Below are 17,863 nucleotides of genomic sequence, written 5' to 3' on the forward strand. Positions count from 1 at the left end.
AAATCGAATTTTAAAGATGGCATAGCTTTTGCTTTTAAAAATCAGTTCCTTTTCTGTCTGAAAAAGCAGATGTAAAAACCAAAAAAGTGAAAATTATCTAGTAGAAAGAGGAGTGGATAGTTTTTAAATGATGGAAATCCCAGTAGTAAGAAGTAGCACAAGTAGGGATGGACTCAGAGCTTTCTTGCAATGGACAAGTGCACATGGAATTTGCTGAAGGGAACAGTTGGTAACCACTGAAGGACTTCCTGAGTAGGAAAATAGTCTTCTAGCTCTGCTTTAGTTTATTTCCTTGAGTGTACTATGAATAAGTAATAAACTATCTCTCCAGCTTTCTGCCACCTTGTAAAGTTGGGTTTTTTTTTCCTGTAGAACAGGAATGTAAAATTATTTGATCCATAAACAAAACAGTGTTTGTTTTGCTTTGACAGATTACCATTTTTCAATAGCTGCCCTTCAAATTCAGCTTCCACCCCTTTCCCATAACACCTTATTTTGTGCTCATCCTAATGAAACTGGAGACTCCAGCCTGTCCCTGGCTCTGGTACTGTCCTCATATGGGCATGCATCTCATGGGCAGCATTATTTATTGCTTCATTCCATCTCCTGCTGCCATGGTGCCATATTTTAGCAGTAGTAAAGTAGTATTTGTTACTGATTTTATTTAGCAGAGCTTTTAATATTTTTGTTTAATTTAATACATTTCTGCTGTTCTTTTGGGGTCATAGCATGGAGCCTGGCTTCAGAGGAGTGTTGGCTTCTAGTGCTGGAAAAGTAACTCTTCTCACCAACATCTGCTGCCAAAAAAATCCCTTTGGGCATTAGTTTCTTCAGACTGCTTTATCTCTCACAAATTCAGCAAATGTTGATATTCTGTGCTTTTTATTTGCTTCAGATGATACATACCACATTGTTTTCAAAGTGTGTTTCACTTATCTGCCAAATGCTTTTCATTGCCAGTGCAGTTTAGCAGATGGGTTTGAAGGGTTCAATTACATGTAACTTGGGCTTCCATTTTTCTTCCAGCATCTTTATGTGGTTCCTTAAACCAACATCAACATTTTTCAAGGTTTTTTAGTAATCCTGTAGTTTCCTAATTTTCAGTAATTTCTTCATTTATTCATAGAACATTTGGAAAAAGTTACATTCTGATTTTGTAGTTGCTACGTACCATGGTTGATTGGTGGTTTTGGAAAACAGATGTGGTATTTAAAATGCCATTTATATTGCTATTTTATTCCATTATTCCTAGCTTTTAATATATGTTGGATTATTTAAATGTTCTTTCCTAATTTTCTTTTCCTGATTAAATAGCTGCTAAGGGTCAGTGATGGGATCCAGCAAAGTCTTGTTGAATACTTTTTGAGGGATACATTTTGGACCTTTGCTCCTCCCAAGTTCCCCTTCCTGGTTTTGTTTTTTTTTTTGTACTGAATAAAATCTTTGAAAAATGTGTGGCCTGTAAGAATTGTCTTAGCTAAACCTGGTCCATCTCCATAGGTTTTCAGAGCATCAAGAACAAAATAGGTTGTGTGTGGCTCAGAGTGGAGCTGCACTTCTTCATGATGGAAGCTTTGGGCTGTATTTTCATAGGTTTACATCTAAGTTCAGGATTTACCTTGTGCAGCATCCTCAGCAAGTGCTCATTGAAGGTCTCATTTCCTAAAGGTAGTTTCTTGCAGGATTTTGGTTTTGTTGGCAGTCCATAAATCTAATGACCATTGCTGCTGCCTTGCTCTCCTTCAAGAGCTCCATGTTATTATTTGCTTATCTTGTTCCCTCTCCTCTCCTCTGCATTTCAGCTGGTAAAGTAACAGGATACACCTTACCTGCACTGTCAGCAGGTGATAGACATGGGTAGAGGTGAGATGTCCTGCAAGTCACGGAACAGACTAAGCATTGTAGCCCACAAACTTGGCAGTAGTTCTCCTTGGTGATACCCTTTAATTTCTTTGCCAGAGCATTTTCTCTCTTTACACAGCAGTTCTGTTTAGCATACGCTAATATTTTTTCTGTCTCTTGTCCATGAGTTGTGGTGCAGGCAGATATTTTTCTGAAGATGTTCATTTCATCTAGTTTTAAAGAATATCAAGGTAGCTGTTGACACAGCTTTGTGATTTGTATTTTCATATGGGCTGGTTTTGATATCTGTGGACTTGTAGTACCACTATTTCATGCCTAATTTCATGCCAGGCTTTGAAACAGAGAAGAATTATGGGAATAAATATTGTCTGTATTCTAAGAATTAAGCAGATGCAGTACATAACTTTTCTTTGATTTGGTTTATGTTTGTATTTGGATGTCACTTGACACTTCAGCTAGTAATCAAACATACCAGTGTTAGTGTTGTATTTTTATTGTGAAAAATGAGAGTCCCTGAGCTCAGTTGTTGCTGTATATTATGTATGCCTTCCTGTGAGCTGCTGACCTGTTTTTTCTTAAGTTTACTCAAAATCTTATGGTGCTGTGCCTTAAAAATTATTGTTGCCTTGGTGAAAAAGTGCAAAAGGATGTTACAATGCTTCAGGGACTGTAATGAATCTGAAAAAGAAAAAAGACTGATTAACTGAATCAGAAAGGTGTGGGTGATTTTTTACAAGCAGACTGATAGACCCTGCTCTCTCGTGAGTGGAGAACTGGAGGATCGTTGCGTAGTTCTTTCTGAGAAATTATTTCTCTGGTGTCTAATAATAATGTGCTTATTTATGACTTCTCAAAGTTTGGTGGTGATATTTGTGTAGTCTTGAAAGGCAAGATGAGAAGAAAGTGCAAGGTTATGTAATGCATTATTGTCCCAGAGAGAATTGTGTAATGCCAGTAAGAATTTTGGGAGAACATCATACTTGAGTTCCATTTGCATTTCTGATTACAGTGTCTGTGGTTTTACATTACAGCTTACAGAGCCATGTGGTTTTTAGTCATAACCTATTGACAGCATGGTGTCGTCTGCCTTTATTTTCAGAATAAGTCTCCAAGCCCCATTACTGAAGGCATAGCTCAAGTTAGATAACACAGAATGAAAATCCTTTCCTGTGACAAGAAGAATTGTCAGAGTGCGTTTAGAGCGCACTGTGTTTGGGAGTGCCACTGAAAGACAGCACTACCCACTAGTTTCCTTCTCAGTATTCACTACCTCCTACTGGCCAAGGTGTTCATCTGCTAAATGAAGGGGGAGAACAGATCTGGCTAAAAAATGACAAGAAAAAGGAATTTTTAAATGACTTGTTCTGTTTGTTTTTCAGCGATGTGCATTTTGTAAGCACCTTGGAGCCACTATCAAATGCTGTGAAGAGAAATGTACCCAGATGTACCATTACCCCTGTGCTGCTGGAGCAGGCACATTTCAGGATTTCAGTAACTTGTCCCTCCTTTGTCCAGACCACATTGATCAGGCTCCTGAAAGATGTAAGTACAGTGTTCAAATGACACAATTAATACCAGGTTTTATGAAAACTGCACTGTCACAGGATCAGCTTAAGAATGCATTTGTTTAGATGCCCTGTCACAGTTCCCATACCCAAGAATTCATGCATGTTCAGGGATAGAAAATATGTGAGTTATAGCAACCTTCTTGCAAACACTTCAGGTAAATAATAGATATAGGTCTCTTAGATTTAGGTCTCTTTATTTTGTACTTGTTCCACAGAGGAGTTGGTTCTGAAGCTCTCAGCTGTATCTTGAGGAGAATAAAACTGTTTCTTTTCTAAGACTTCATTAAGGTTTAAGATGAATTTACTTTTGTTATGACAAGATTAGTTGAGAAAATTGAATTAAAGTAGTGGCTATTAAATATATTAATTAAATTTGAATTTCATAAGAATGGTCAAGTTTTGTATGCATAAGAACTACTAAGTAATTTTTTGGGTTTGTTGAATTGTTCATAATTTTGAACAAAATAATAATTGAAAAAAATACTTCTTTTTAGCAAAGGAAGAAGCAAATTGTGCAGTGTGCGACAGCCCTGGAGACCTCTTAGATCAACTATTTTGTACTACCTGTGGCCAGCACTACCATGGGATGTGCCTGGACATTCAAGTCACACCTTTAAAAAGAGCAGGTTGGCAGTGTCCTGATTGCAAAGTGTGCCAGAACTGCAAGTAAGTGAGACTTACAGGACATGGAGGAAGATGGTATGAGATTTATGTGCTGTGGTTTTTGAAATGCATGTTTCATTAAGTGTTTGGGGTATTTTTCCAAAAAGTGTAGATTATTTCCCCATCTTTTCTGTTGTATTAAGTAGCTGAGCAAACCCTTGTATTGGGAGCTTTGTTCTAAAACAGCTGAGCTGAAAGTCCTGTGTGTTTAAGCCCTAGAGTTACCATTATAATGGCAGGTTATGGAAAGCAGCAAAACATTTGATTTTTTTCATCCTTTTATATACAGGAGGATTTTTCTCAAATGTACCAAAAAAAATAATTTTACCGTGGTGCCTTCACAATCTAAGAACCTGTGTTTTTACTCAGCTGACAGTTCAGTTATGCCTGTACCTACACTCCGGACAGGTCTCCTGCATTAGGCCCTCTCATTTAATGTCTTTGAGAGGCAGATAATGAATCATTATGAAAACAAAACCATGGCTTAGTTGAGCAAAGAAACAAAGTGACATGAGTGGCCCTGACTGGGTAGTTGCACCAGACAAAGGCAGAGACAATGAAACTTAGTTGCTGTGGCACTGTAAAGGTTCACTTACAAAATCCTGACTGCGTATGGGTTTGTTCTCTTATAACTTAATCTGATGGGCACTGCAGGGTTCTTTAGTTTGCTTGTTTTTTTTTAAGGGACTTACTGAAAAAGAAATGAGTTTTGTTCAGCTCCAGTCAGATCAGCTGGGACAGTATGAAGGAAAAAACCCACTCTACTGCTGCCTCATGTGTCTGATCAGTCAGTGCTTTCCTGTTCCTCAAGCAGAACACTTGGTGTTTGCTAGCATTCACTCAACCCACTTCAAAAAACGGGTGTTCCCTGATCATGCACAGCAGATAGCAATGAAGCTCGAATAGAAAAGAACGTTCTAAAAAGTATCCCTGAAAATGTTGAATTGGGTAATTACAGCATCTGCTAACAAATCTTCTCTTTAGTGGAAAAGAAGAGAAAACGTGATATGTTCACACCCAGTCCATGGGACCACACGGGTTCTGAGGGAACTGGTGGATGAAGTGGCTAAGCCACCATCCATCATCATATTAGAGAAGTTTTGGCAGTCTGGTGCAGTTCCCACTGGCTGGAAAAGGAGAAACATAGACCCAGTTTTTACAACGGGAAATAAGGAAGATCTGGGGAGCCACAGGCCTATCAGTCTCACTTGCCAGCCTACCAAGGTCATGGAGCAGATCCTTCTGGAAACTGTGCTGAGACACATGGCACATAAGGAGGTGATGGTGACAGACACCATGACTTCACTGAGGGCAGTGCCCGAAAAATTTGGCGCCTGCTGTGATGGGGCTTCAGAGTTTGTGGAGTAAGAGCAACTGATGTCACCTACCTGGGCTCGTGCAAAGTGTTCAGCACTGTCCAGCACACTATCCTTGCCTCTAAACTGGAGAGAAATGGATTTGACAGATGGAGCACTCCATGGATTCAGGAGTTGGGGTCGAGGACTAAAGTGGAGACCAGTGGTGTGTGTTGTTCTTCAGGGGTTGGAACTGGGGCTGGTACTGTTATAAACATCTTTGTTGCTACGTGGGCAGTTGGGTCAAGGACACCCTCAGCAGATTTGCCATTGACACCAAGTTGTGTGGGACAGTTGATGCTGAAGAGAAGGGATCCCATCCAGAGGGACCTGGGCAGGCTGGAGAGGTGGGGCTGTGTGACCCTCATGAACTTCAACACAGCCAAGTGCAACCTTCTGCACCTGGATTGGGGCAGTTCAAGCACGAGTACAGGCTGGGCAGAGGGGCACTCAGAACAGGTTGCCCAGAGAAGCCGTGGATGCCTCACCCTGGAATTGTTCAAGGCCAGGCTGGATGGGCTTTGAGCAACCTGGTCTAGTGGGAGGTGTCACTGCCCATGGAACTGGATGGTCTTTAAGGTCCCTTCCAACTCAAACCACTCTTTGATTCTATAATTGCTTCATGTGGTATGGCAGTTCTTCACCATTATTGGAAGAACAGCATTTTAAGCATATCTTCATGCAAAGAGAGGGCTTTTTAAAACACCAAGTCTCCCAGGTAATGAGGTAGTATCTAGCATGTATAATGCCATGTACTGCAAGGCTTTATCTAGGCAAATCTTGTTGCATGTTTACTTACTGCATTAATTTATTTAAACAAAGGCAGAACACAATGCCTTTAGATATTACCAAACTATTTGTCTTGTTCTCAGCAAATTTATTTTATCACTGGAATCTCTGGTGGAGCTCTTTAATACATCATAGTAGAAAAATTGAAATCTCTTCCTTTAATGTTTGTTTTGCTCTTGCAGTCATATTGTCTGACATTGTAGGAGCTCCAATAGTCAGACTTGATGACTCCTTTTTTCCTTTGCAAAATTTACAGTCAGACTGCAGAAACAAGTACAATTGGATGTTCTCTTCAGAAAGAAATAAAAAGTATATTGCAAATTTTGAACTAATTGCAGTACAGAAAGGCCATCAAATATATCTACACATGTGTAAGTGAAAGTGGGCCAATATCTGGTATTCAGAATGGTTGCATAGGCTCAGCTCTTGGTGAATAAACATAGTGGTATGCACTTGTATTTAAAAATTAATTTGAAGGCATTGTCTCTGGAGATATTTGTAAGTAGTGTTTGTATATTTTTATGTACACACCTGTGTCTTCCTGTTTAGACTTTTCTTGAAACAGATATTTTGTTGCTGCTTATTGAAGTAATTTTTGATCACTTGTTACTTTCCTTAGACACTCTGGGGAAGACAACAAGATGCTGGTGTGTGATACATGTGACAAAGGATACCACACTTTCTGTCTACAGCCAGTTATGGATGCTGTACCAACAAATGGTTGGAAATGTAAAGTAAGTGGAAAGGTTTCAGAGTAACTCGTCATCATTTATAAGAGCCCAAACTTTGTTATCCACACTATGCTGTTGCAGGTGTATTGTGGATTGCTGTTGCTCTGTAATGTGATTTGTAATTTCTGAAGGAATCCCACTTGGATGTAAATCCTGTGGCTCTGCAGCTGCTCTGTGGGGGGAGTTGTCAGTGCTGTGGCTGAAGCAGCCTATGTAGGACAGTAAATCAGCCTCCATAGGGAAAGGAGAAATGTAGGATCCAGGTGCAGTGGATAACCTGCGGTTAATAAAAGCTGCTCTTGTGATACAATGGGAACAAAAATGTAAACTCAAAGCTATTATAGTAGTGTATGTAATCCATACTTGAAGTCTCTTGATATTCAACTCCTCCTTGCTTACCAAAACTGTTCTGCAGCTTGTGGGTTCTATGGCATTTGAGGAAGGCAGGATGAATTTGTTGTTTTATCAGTAACTTTGTAAGTAATTGCAGTGGGAAGTCCTTGTATATGAGCTATATGTAATGTTACATCAGTTTGTGGCAGTCATAAGATAGCTGAGAGCATCAATAAACAAGTTTGATCTCATAAGAAATACTCCTTTTAAGTCAGGAGTAGTGTCAGGAAACTTCTTGTTATTGTGCAGGTTATTCATGCTCTGCTATCAGATCTTGGCTAATTTTGTGTTATCAAGGGCAAAAGCTATTAAATTTAATTCAAAACAGGAAAATGTCAGTTAATGGCAGTTCTATCACATTGTGAAATATCATAATTAACTACTAAATTCTTGTGATCTCTAGAACTGTAGAGTATGTGCTGAGTGTGGCACACGAACAAGTTGTCAGTGGCACCATAATTGTTTGGTATGTGACAGTTGTTACCAACAGCAAGACAACTTATCTTGTCCTTTCTGTGAAAAACTGTGCCTCCAAGACTTCCAGAAAGATATGTTGCATTGTCACATGTGCAAAAGGTAAGTATCCAGCTTTTGTTAATTTGTACTAAAATGCATAAAGCTTATGATGAGCAGTGTGACACTGATGGGTTTCTGGGAAGGATGTACAAGTGTTTGATGTACAGCGCCACAGGATCTTGGGCAGCTCCTTGATCCTTCATCCCTAAATACAATGAACAATAGCTTTATTTTAATCTTAGCAAATAAGTATTAATTGGCAGTTACTTGAGGGTACCTGGCAGTTACTTGCTGCAAGCTGCTGCTGCCTATTGAATTTAACCTATTTTGTGAGGAAGCAGGCTGAACAAGTCATTGTCCTAAAGTTGAAAGACTCTTGTTTGCAGTAATCTGGATTGTTTTTGGGTTTTTTTTTTTACTTTTCAAGTTTATGTTTTCTGTTTAATTTTATGTCTTTTGCTATTTCAGTAATTAAAAAAAACTAAAAATGCAGTATTTGGAACATTTTAAGAAAGTAAGCTATGTTTCTTATTCAATAATATTGTATCTCACTGTGCAGCATCATGATGATGCTCTACATCTTGTAGAGTCTGATTGGCTTTAGGGACAATTTTGGTCTTCATGTTTAAGTTTGTTCATTGTTTGACATGCTAACATATCATGCTTCTTTCTCTAAAGTTCTCCATAATCAAGCATTGGTTGAAAATCTCTATTTCCCCATAGGAATGGGAAATAGTACTATTTTTAATGGATTTTTACTATGATGCTTTATATTTTCATTAATAAAATCACAGTTACAATAAATTAAATCACAATAAATTAATCTCCCCAGATGGATTCACATAGATTGTGACAGATCTCCAGGTAGTGAATTGGAGTCTCATTTAAAAGACTACATCTGCACTCTTTGTAGACAAGGAGAAGGGGATCAGACTCAGTCATGTGATGTAATGAACACTTCTGAACTCATTCCTGAACCTGACAGTATAACAGGTAATCAAACTTAAACTTCACAGTTCCAAAGTGCTAACATCAGATGTAATATCTGTAGTCTCACCAAGTCTTTTGTGAACCAGCCACTCAAATTCTACCCTGTGAGAGTAGAGAATTTCATCCCTTCTCTATCTTAACAGCACCTGCTCAGGCAGTCCATGGGTGGTTTCTCTTTCTGGCTTCAGGATCCTGGGTACAAACATGGGCTAGTGAGCACCAGAATTGTGGCTCTCAACCTTCCAGCTCCAGCCTGTCAGGCTGTAGCTGTAAACTTCACTAATTTATTTTGGATGTGGTACAGGTCATAAATGTATTCAGCTGACAATCTGGCTGTTTCACTCATTTGTGCTGGTAGATATTTTTGGAGACATTCTGTTCTCTTGTTTCTGTCTAGCTGCTGGTCAGCCTCATCGTGCCTGTTCTCACTTTATTCAGGAAGGACAGACCACTGGGAGCTGGACTGTGTTCAAGGGACAGGTGTTTATTTAACTGGACAGCTTTTAATAGGTGTCTTTTTTCAAAGCAGTATATGGTCAGTCATCTTGTTTCTGAGTTGTCTAGGTGGACAAATCAAGCAGAAGGTGGAAAGTTGTAGAGAAGTGTAATGTTTTAACAAATAAGTCAGTGACAGTAATGAAGCACAGGGAGGATCTGCTGATCTGAGCCCAGTGGGTCATCCACAAGAGCTGTGTTATAAACTCAAAACAAAATGCTTTTGTGTATTTCACACCATGTGCTCTGTTGGGCAGCACCTACACTCATCCAGGCTGAATTTCCCTGGAGAAGCACAGCTGTGGTTAAATTCAGAAGCAGGTTAAAATGTAACAGATGAACTGCACAGCCACTGCCATGTGCATGTTTTGGGCTTAAGCAGCAGTGCTTGTGCACTGATCTTTTGTTATCCATAAGTATCTGTGGTTTTGAAAGCCTGGTAAATTTTGGCAGGGAGGGGGAAGTGTTGGGCTACAACAAAATCCTAATGCTTGTGTTCAGACTGATGTTTTGTATAAACAAGTCATCCCTTTGATGTTAGCCTGAACATTACCTTTTGTGAGCAGTAAAGACATGATGGAAAAGGTGCTTCTGGAGGAAGGGCAGTGACAGGAGGGAAGTGCCTGTAAATTAGTTTACTCTGTCAGTGAACACAGCCACTGGGTTAGGAAGAGTGACCACTTCGGCCTCTGCAGATCATTTCCCTTCTGAAAGCTTAGGAGAGGCTGTGGACTCCCAGGCAGCGTTCTTAGAGCATTTTGAAGATGTCCAGAACAGAACATACACTGGGACAACTCCCAGTCTCCTACAAAAACCCCTTTTGAGTAGGTAGCAGGTTAATCTGAAGGAAGGCTGAAGTTTTGAGCAATGCTTCCGTGAGGATTTCTAGCTAGTAGAAACGTTGACAAGCAAGCTCCTGTCCCCAAGGAAGAACAGGACTCATCTCACCTGCTAGGAGTAATCTGGAGCTATTACATCAGTAGAGTCATGCAGGGTTTTATACCCAGGAGAGCGCTTCTGTACTTTAAAATCAGATTTGGAGCCAATCTAAATGATCATTTTTTTAAAGTTAAAATATCTCTTTAAAATTGACGGAGTCTGAGAGCAGCTTTTAGGGTGCTAAAAGTAGTATCACCTAATAGTTGTTGACTTTTTGAACTTAAAAAAGACTGTCTTGATGCAGAAAGCTGTATTTGTTCCATCCATGGAGGATCAGTTCTCTTCCAGTTAATGCTTGCTATACACTTTGTTTTCCATACTTCATCTAGTGCATTTTAATGAATTTCTTTAACTGAAAGAGCTTTTACACAAGGGAAAAAAAATTCCTGTTTCTGTGCTCTATAATGATCCTGTCAGCCAAAAAACACTCAGTGTAGTGTCTCTGTCATGCAAAGATTAAGATACGTTAGTTCTAAAGTGGCAAAATTCAGTTTTCATCTTGTTGAATACATAAGGTGAAAATCAGTGTTGCCAGTGCTGATGGTAGGTGGAACTTTATATCTATGCCATAATCCACTGTAGTATTTGTATACAAATTTGAAGCCTTCATGCTGCCAGTTCAGTTGAATTTTATAGACTTGGAATTAAGAAAATTCTTTCTTGTATTGCTCACACAGTGCAGAAGTCTGTGACTGTGTGCATTTTTTAACTATTGGGTGTATGTAATTGCCTTGCAGACATCTGAAAGCTTCAGTGTTAATGAATAAATTGTTCTTAATTTTTGAGGAGTACTGTGTAGTCTCCTTAACCTTCTCACTGACCTGACTTGTCCTAAATCCTGTCATCATTAAATATCAGTCTCTCTGTAGCCAAAAGGTCAAACAGTGACAGCAGTTGCTGATGCCAAAGTAGTAGAATAAACACAGCAATTTTAATAACTGCTTTGCTTCTCCTTAAGCTTGTACAAATGAAATGGAAATGGAAAGTGCTGGAGAGGATATGGCATTTCAGGAACAACCCATTGCAGGTGATGGCCCTGATCAGGAATCAGCTGTTGGGTGTGTTACAGAAGGTAAGAAAGAGTTTTACACTCTGATAAAACACCAGTTCAGAACTCTTCAGAACCAGTACCTTCTTCCAGTCAGTAAGGTTTGCAGTGCTTTATAAATGAAAGAGGAAAAACACCTATAAAAGTAGAGAATAGGAGACACATTGCAACAGTTCCATCTGAGTCTCAAGCAAGAGGATTAGCTTCTTTGCTTGATAAAAGAAGTGTTTTACTGTAGGCAAAGAGAGTCTTTAGAATATTTGTATGGCTTTACTTTCATTTGTTTGTTTTACTTTTTTGTTGTGACTGGATTTTTCCAAGCTGGAAAAACAGTTGAATGCTTTGTATGCTGGAAGTTTATTGTAAAACCCAATGACTCGTTGCTATTCAAATACTGTCACTCACACTTTCTCTTATACTTGTAACTCCACATGCATCTTTGGTTAAGGATTTTCTGGGGGTTTTTTGGGGGGTTTTTTCCCTTTGTAAGTAAAAGATGATCTTTGACAGGGTTGCAGCAGCTGATAATTTCTGTTTTGGGAGAAACTGCATCTTACCAAATGCACAGGGAGGAGCAGCTAAAGAAGGAAGGTGTGTTAGTGACCAGTATCAAGGGTAAAGAACTTGCCAGTATGTCCCATTCAGATGTTTGCCTAATTCAGATGACTTGTCAGTCCCATTCAGATGTTAGAGAATGGCTGTTGTAAGGGGAGACCAGAAACTTGTATTTAAATACAAAGTAAAAAAACCCCAACTTTTCAGATTAGCTGTGATTACTCAGTTGGGCATCACAGTGGTAAAAAGGCCATGACTTAAACTGTGGAGAAATGTTCAGAATACCAGAATAAAATGTTTTCTATGAACTTAGGGGCTGAGGAGGTTGTAGCAGTGTGAGTATAAGAAGAGTGCAAGTGTAATAGAAAGCAAGTGGCCTGGAAGGGAATCAGGGCCCATCAAAGGAAGGTGTGAGAAGCCAAATTCAGAGCAAAGGATGTGGTTCTTTATAGAGTGGAACAAAAACTCTGGAACTCCTTGATAAAGAAAGTTATGGATGAAAGGTTCTTGATTTGGTTCAAGAGAGGGCTAGATAAATATTTTTGAAAGAAATTCATAATATATTAGTAGCTTAAATTAAAGCAGCAGCAGCAGTTTTCATATCAGTTGATTTCCTAAACTCTGAAAGAGTTTTAGGAGGAAAATGTTTTTTATTTGTACTTGTCCTGTTCTTAGCTTTTTGGAAGTGTTGGGACAGTAGCTTAAAATACATTAATTTATGATAGCATGCATCTTCAATACACAGAAATTAAAAAGAAGAAATTACTTTTGTCTGCCTACCTGGAATGTGGTTTTAGCTCCTCAAAAATTAATCTTGGGTCTATTTTCCTTTAATTTACTCTGCTGTGTTTTTAGGGAAGAAAAATAATGAACTAAAAATATAGACTACTGTATAAATAGGTACAAAGAAAGATGTTAGTGAAGTATATTTTAGGCTACATATTAAATTCACTGAAGTAAAGTGATATGTGTTGGCCTGCATGATGTGTACCAAGTATACTTGTTGATCAGAACACCAGAAGTTTTTTTCTTCTTCACAGTGAGCCTTTAATATGGTTGTACTTAATTACAGGCATATCACCAGGAGAAAAGACCACACAACTGGAAGCAGAAGTCTCTGTTGAAATCAATTCAGCTGAAATGGAAATAGCTCCTAAAAAGACACCAGCATCTGGTGACAGTCAGACTGAGAAAATGATGGAAGTGGTAGAAGGTGTTCAAGCTGTAGCACAGCAGGAGGTGGACAAACAAGCTGAAGAGACACAGCTGCCTCAGGGTAGTGTGGAGGTATCAGAGGTGTCCACAGCAGACTCTCGGTCTCTGTCCTCAGTACCTGAGACCATGACTGTGACACCAGAAATTCTGGAGACTGAAAGAAAAGGAGATATTTCTGTCACCATAGAGCAACAACTGGAAATAGTAAAAGTGCAGAAAGATTTAGAAAAGGAAGAAACCCCTGAGAAATCAGAAGCACCAGCTCTTCTAGAAGTAGAAACTACTGCTTCAAATGGAGGTGTTGCAAATAGTTCACCAGTCAGAGACAAACCCATAAAACCACCAGCTGAGACTTGCCCCTCGCTTCCCCCGTCACTTAATCTAAGCAAGACAAACGTGTCTCCCTCACCAGATGTTTCTCTAGACTTGCATTCTGCACGAGATGTGCAGCACAGTCAGCCCCCAGTGCTGCCTCCAGCTGCTGGGAGTGCTCTCCCAACCACCTACATATCAGTCACTCCAAAAATCGGCATGGGCAAACCGGCCATCACCAAACGCAAGTTTTCCCCTGGGAGACCCAGATCCAGACAGGTAAGCACATGCACTGTTCCATTCTGTGTTTATTAAATTGCAGCATAATTCCTCAAATTCACCTGTTTCTTAAAATGCATTGATTCTCCTGAGTGTGTAGTTTATTTCTTCAAGGAATTAATGTTCTGGTAAATAAGGAAAAAGCTGTCGTAAAGCTTCTCTGGTGAGAATTTAAGGGTTTTTTTGGCTCATGGTTAAAGCAGACTAGGAGAAAATTTGTTGTGTTTTTCATCTGCTACAAATGCAGATAGACATAATGCTGTGCTATTTAACTTACCTTTTAATATTTTTCATATATGCATTTATTTTGGCTGGTACTTTCAAAGTGTGTTAAAGCTTCTTAAACTGGCTTTAGAGAAGAACCTTGTACATCTCTGTGTCTGTTACTCTGCCAGATATTTTCTTGATCAGCATTTCTGATGGTATGGTAAATAATTCTGTGGTTTTGTTACATTTGGAAATACCATGCAAGAACTGTCTTGTACAAGTCATTGTTGGTTTGACTAGGATTAAATTTGATAAGTGAAAAGAATCCTCAAGTCTGTCACTTTCTGAAACTTCTTTCTCGGTATTTGTATTGTGTTCCAGGGAAAATGATTTATCAATCCAGGGTATTCATTTCTTGTTGGTGAAATTCTATACAAAAAGTGTGTCAGTGTGACAAGTTAGTGTTTCATTTTCTCATCACAATTTATTTTTAGTCTTTGGGACTTCCAGGTTGATGATTTCATGCTTTTCTGGACTTCGTGTTAACAAAGCTTTTTTTATATTGCACAATATTTTCCGTTTTTACATGTCATCTAAGGGTTCAAAACTTTTGCTTCCTAAGGTATGAGAGAGTGTTCTGGAAAGTTTTTCTGCTGTTTCCACTGAGTTTAGGAGATCTGTGTTTGTTGTGCTGCAGTTGGGTTTTCCTGGGTCACTGTATAGTCAGGTATATACATCATATTTGCAGAAATATGTTAATGCCTTAAATTTCTCTTCAGTACTCTTAAGTTCTTGCTCTGGGCTTTTGATGAAGGACTGAAAGCTGTTGAATGATGTTCTGTAGGCTATGAAAAGAAAAGATTTTTAAATGTCCAGTTACAGCCAGGTGGGGGTTTTTTGAGCAAGATGTAATGGGACAAATCCACAATGTGGAAGGCATGTATTTAAATCACTTTGGACTGCAGGCAGAAATAGGTTTAGGTTTATTTTGTGGGGGTTTTAAATTATTCTTTCTGCTGAAAACATTCATTTTTTATAAGAGGATGTACTTTTCCAAATGGAGAGTTGTGCACAGGAGCAGAAGCAGAATCACAGAATGGGTCACATTGGAAGGGATCACAATGGGCCATCTGGTCCAGCCTCCCTGCTCAGGCAGGGTCATCCCAGAGCACATGGCACAGGATTGCATCCAGCCAGTTTGGTTTCCTGTTACATGGGGATTCTGTGGGATAATGTTGGAAGAACACAGTGTTAAATGGTGTTGTATTTATTCTGTGTATCTGAATTGAACAGAATTGAAATAGTTATTTTTGCTATGCCGCTGTGTACTAGAAAGCATAAGATTAAGTCAGTAAATGGAAGGTATTACAAATTCTGGCTCTGAAACAGTGGTAGGTGAAGAGTTGAGAGTATTCTGTAGAGTAATTTTGAATAAAAACCAATAAACTTCTGCTGGTTTTGTAAATGCCATAAATATCATTTTAGTATTATTGCGGGGTGTGTTCCTTGAGAAATACCTTCTTCAGAGATATTTAATTTTCATCATGATGATGTTGGTGATCACTGTTCCACAACACACTGAATATCTGTTGATGTTTTAAGATATTGTTTTAAAAGAGATTTAAGAAGGCAGAGCACTGTGATGGGTTTGGATGTGTGCTGTCTTGGATGGGATGGATTTTTTGCTGTCTTCACTTACATGGTATCACTTAGTATGTGGTTGTAAAAGGTAGATGTTGGAAAAGAAGAGAAAAAAATAATTTTTTTCAAGGATCAGTTATTGTTATGGTTTTCATGCTTGGTGCTTGGTTGGTTTTTTGGTTTTTTTTGGTTTTTGTTTTTTTTTTTTTAATGAGGAGAGCTGTATTTTCAAGTGATTAAAGTTTGTTCACAACCCTGAAATTACATTAAATATTAAATTGCAAATCCAGCTTTGTGCATTTGCAATTGCAGTAGGATTCATAAAGCGTTAAGCAGCTAAACACAGTCAGTGGTAATTTAGTGAGATCTCCTGACCCTTGCTGACACTGGGTTTCCTTTTGTTATAATTTACTTGCAGCTGTGTTGTTCAATTTTGAGGACTCAAGAATATGATGGAGAATTAGAACTTCCTGTTTCTGTCACAGTACATAATTATTGCTGGGGTTCTGATGTAAATGAACTGAATAGAACTTTCTCTTCAGTGTTGTGTGGTAATAGGCATTAATTAAAAGCCAAAAATATAATTAATGCATCTCTTTGATGTAATTCATTTGTTCGTGATATTGTGGAAATGTGTGTTTTTAATTAAGTTTGTCTGACCAAGAATTCAAATTTTTCTGATCTACAATAAAACTTGGATTGAATTTCCAATTTAATTCTTAACAATATGGTTCATGAATCATATACAAATCATTTTGTTTTGCAAGACTGAATATTTCATATTCAGATTTAATATTCTTTTAGCTTTTTAATCTTTTGAATATATTTAATCACTAGAAAAGTTATCTTCCTAAAAGGAGAATAATTTTGTACCTCCAAACTAAGAGTAGGTAATTTTAGTTGTTAAGTATTTTCTGCGTGTTTAAGATCTTAAATTTTGACACTGTGAGCATATTGCCTCCTTTATAGATTGATGTAAAGATTGCTTCTTTGATAAATTGGTTTTCTTTGTGTTGCCACTTTATAAGAACAGTTACCTACCATGCATTATGAATTTTAGAAGTAATAAGGAAACTAATTAAAATTCAATGAAACTTTGAACTTTACCTGCTAAAATTGACTGCTACTTTATATTAAAACTAGGGCTGGAATAGTTAAGGCAAATCTCCTGTGCCACAGACCTGCTGATGTAGTTGCCTACCAGTGTATCGAGTTTTCTTCTTTCCCCCCATTTCTGACATGATGTCCCTGTTGTGTCAGGAATGTTCCGTCCTTGTGCCCTGGGTGTGAACAGAGACTAGTCCATCTCTAGGTCTGAAGGTGAGAAGGTTTCTGCCCAGCACTGTTCCCCTGTTAGAGGGTGATGAACCTCTTGACCTTCTGAGTTGTCTGCATGATGATCACCTATCTGCAGTCAAGGAAAAAACTAGGGTAGCAAAATCTTCCAATCCAGGGTGTTGGTTGCAGCACACTGAGTGGAACCCTTGAGCAGCTGCTGTCAGGAGCTGTTCTGCTGGAGTGGGTTTTGAAAGCCCCTTGGCAGAGGGGAGGCTTTGATGGCCATTCCTAGCACACAGGTGCTCTGGGCACTAAGCAGTTTGTAGGTTGTGTGTCCAGTTACCACCTCGTGTGGGCAGAATTGTCAAATTGTTTTTTTTTTTAAGTGTTATGTTGTCCATATTCCTTTTCCTGTGCAGGCAGAGCTAAACTCCCAGAAAGCAGATTTATGCTGAATATCACTGTGTCCACACGCTGGGTTGTACCAAGTGTTGGTGTTTTTACCTTGAGACTTTTATCCATAATTAGGATTTTAGGTCACTGACAAGCTTTCTGGTTTGGGTGCCAGATCACTTGAGGGATAGCCCTGTTTTCAGAAAGTGCACCTGTTAGCAAGACGCCTCTTTACAGTTCAGGATGAATGTATGTTTTGATGGAGTTGTTGATTCCAGAGAAATTCATTTCCCACACGTTCTTGTTGGAGAAATTGCATTTCAGAAAAGGAAAAAGAAACCCCAACATATTTTGCAGAGCCATCTCGTTTTCCTTGATTCTGCTTCTTATTATTATTGTATATCCCAGTATTCAAAGGTGTAAATGTGTTTGGGCTTGCCCTTGTGAGCAGTTGTGAATAGTTGGGATTGTTTGTATGCGTGAGGTTATTCCATATCAGCCCTGGGATTATGCTGCTGAATGGCCTTCTGGGGAAGGTAAACCTGCACTTTTCATCAGTTTCATTCTCATCCTGGTATTCAATATTTTTTACTCTCACAAATTCAGAATTAGGAAAATGTACTGTCCTTTATT

At 38.7% G+C, this 17,863-nt stretch overlaps 1 protein-coding gene across 8 annotated transcripts in view; it reads left to right on the forward strand.

Annotated features, from left to right (window-relative positions):
• Positions 1 to 17,863, forward strand: part of KMT2C (lysine methyltransferase 2C) — a 190,834-nt gene that overhangs the window by 100,865 nt on the left and 72,106 nt on the right. For all 8 annotated transcript variants that reach the window (XM_084218310.1, XM_084218311.1, XM_084218314.1 and 5 more), the window contains 7 exons: positions 3,243 to 3,405; positions 3,926 to 4,097; positions 6,858 to 6,972; positions 7,766 to 7,938; positions 8,711 to 8,871; positions 11,261 to 11,374; positions 12,978 to 13,711. In XM_084218310.1, the coding sequence (XP_084074436.1) occupies positions 3,243 to 3,405; positions 3,926 to 4,097; positions 6,858 to 6,972; positions 7,766 to 7,938; positions 8,711 to 8,871; positions 11,261 to 11,374; positions 12,978 to 13,711 (1,632 nt within the window). The remainder of the gene's footprint in view (positions 1 to 3,242; positions 3,406 to 3,925; positions 4,098 to 6,857; positions 6,973 to 7,765; positions 7,939 to 8,710; positions 8,872 to 11,260; positions 11,375 to 12,977; positions 13,712 to 17,863) is intronic.

This window comes from Fringilla coelebs, assembly GCF_963513975.1.
Source record: "Fringilla coelebs genome assembly, chromosome: 1".
In the NCBI taxonomy this organism is placed as follows: domain Eukaryota; kingdom Metazoa; phylum Chordata; class Aves; order Passeriformes; family Fringillidae; genus Fringilla; species Fringilla coelebs.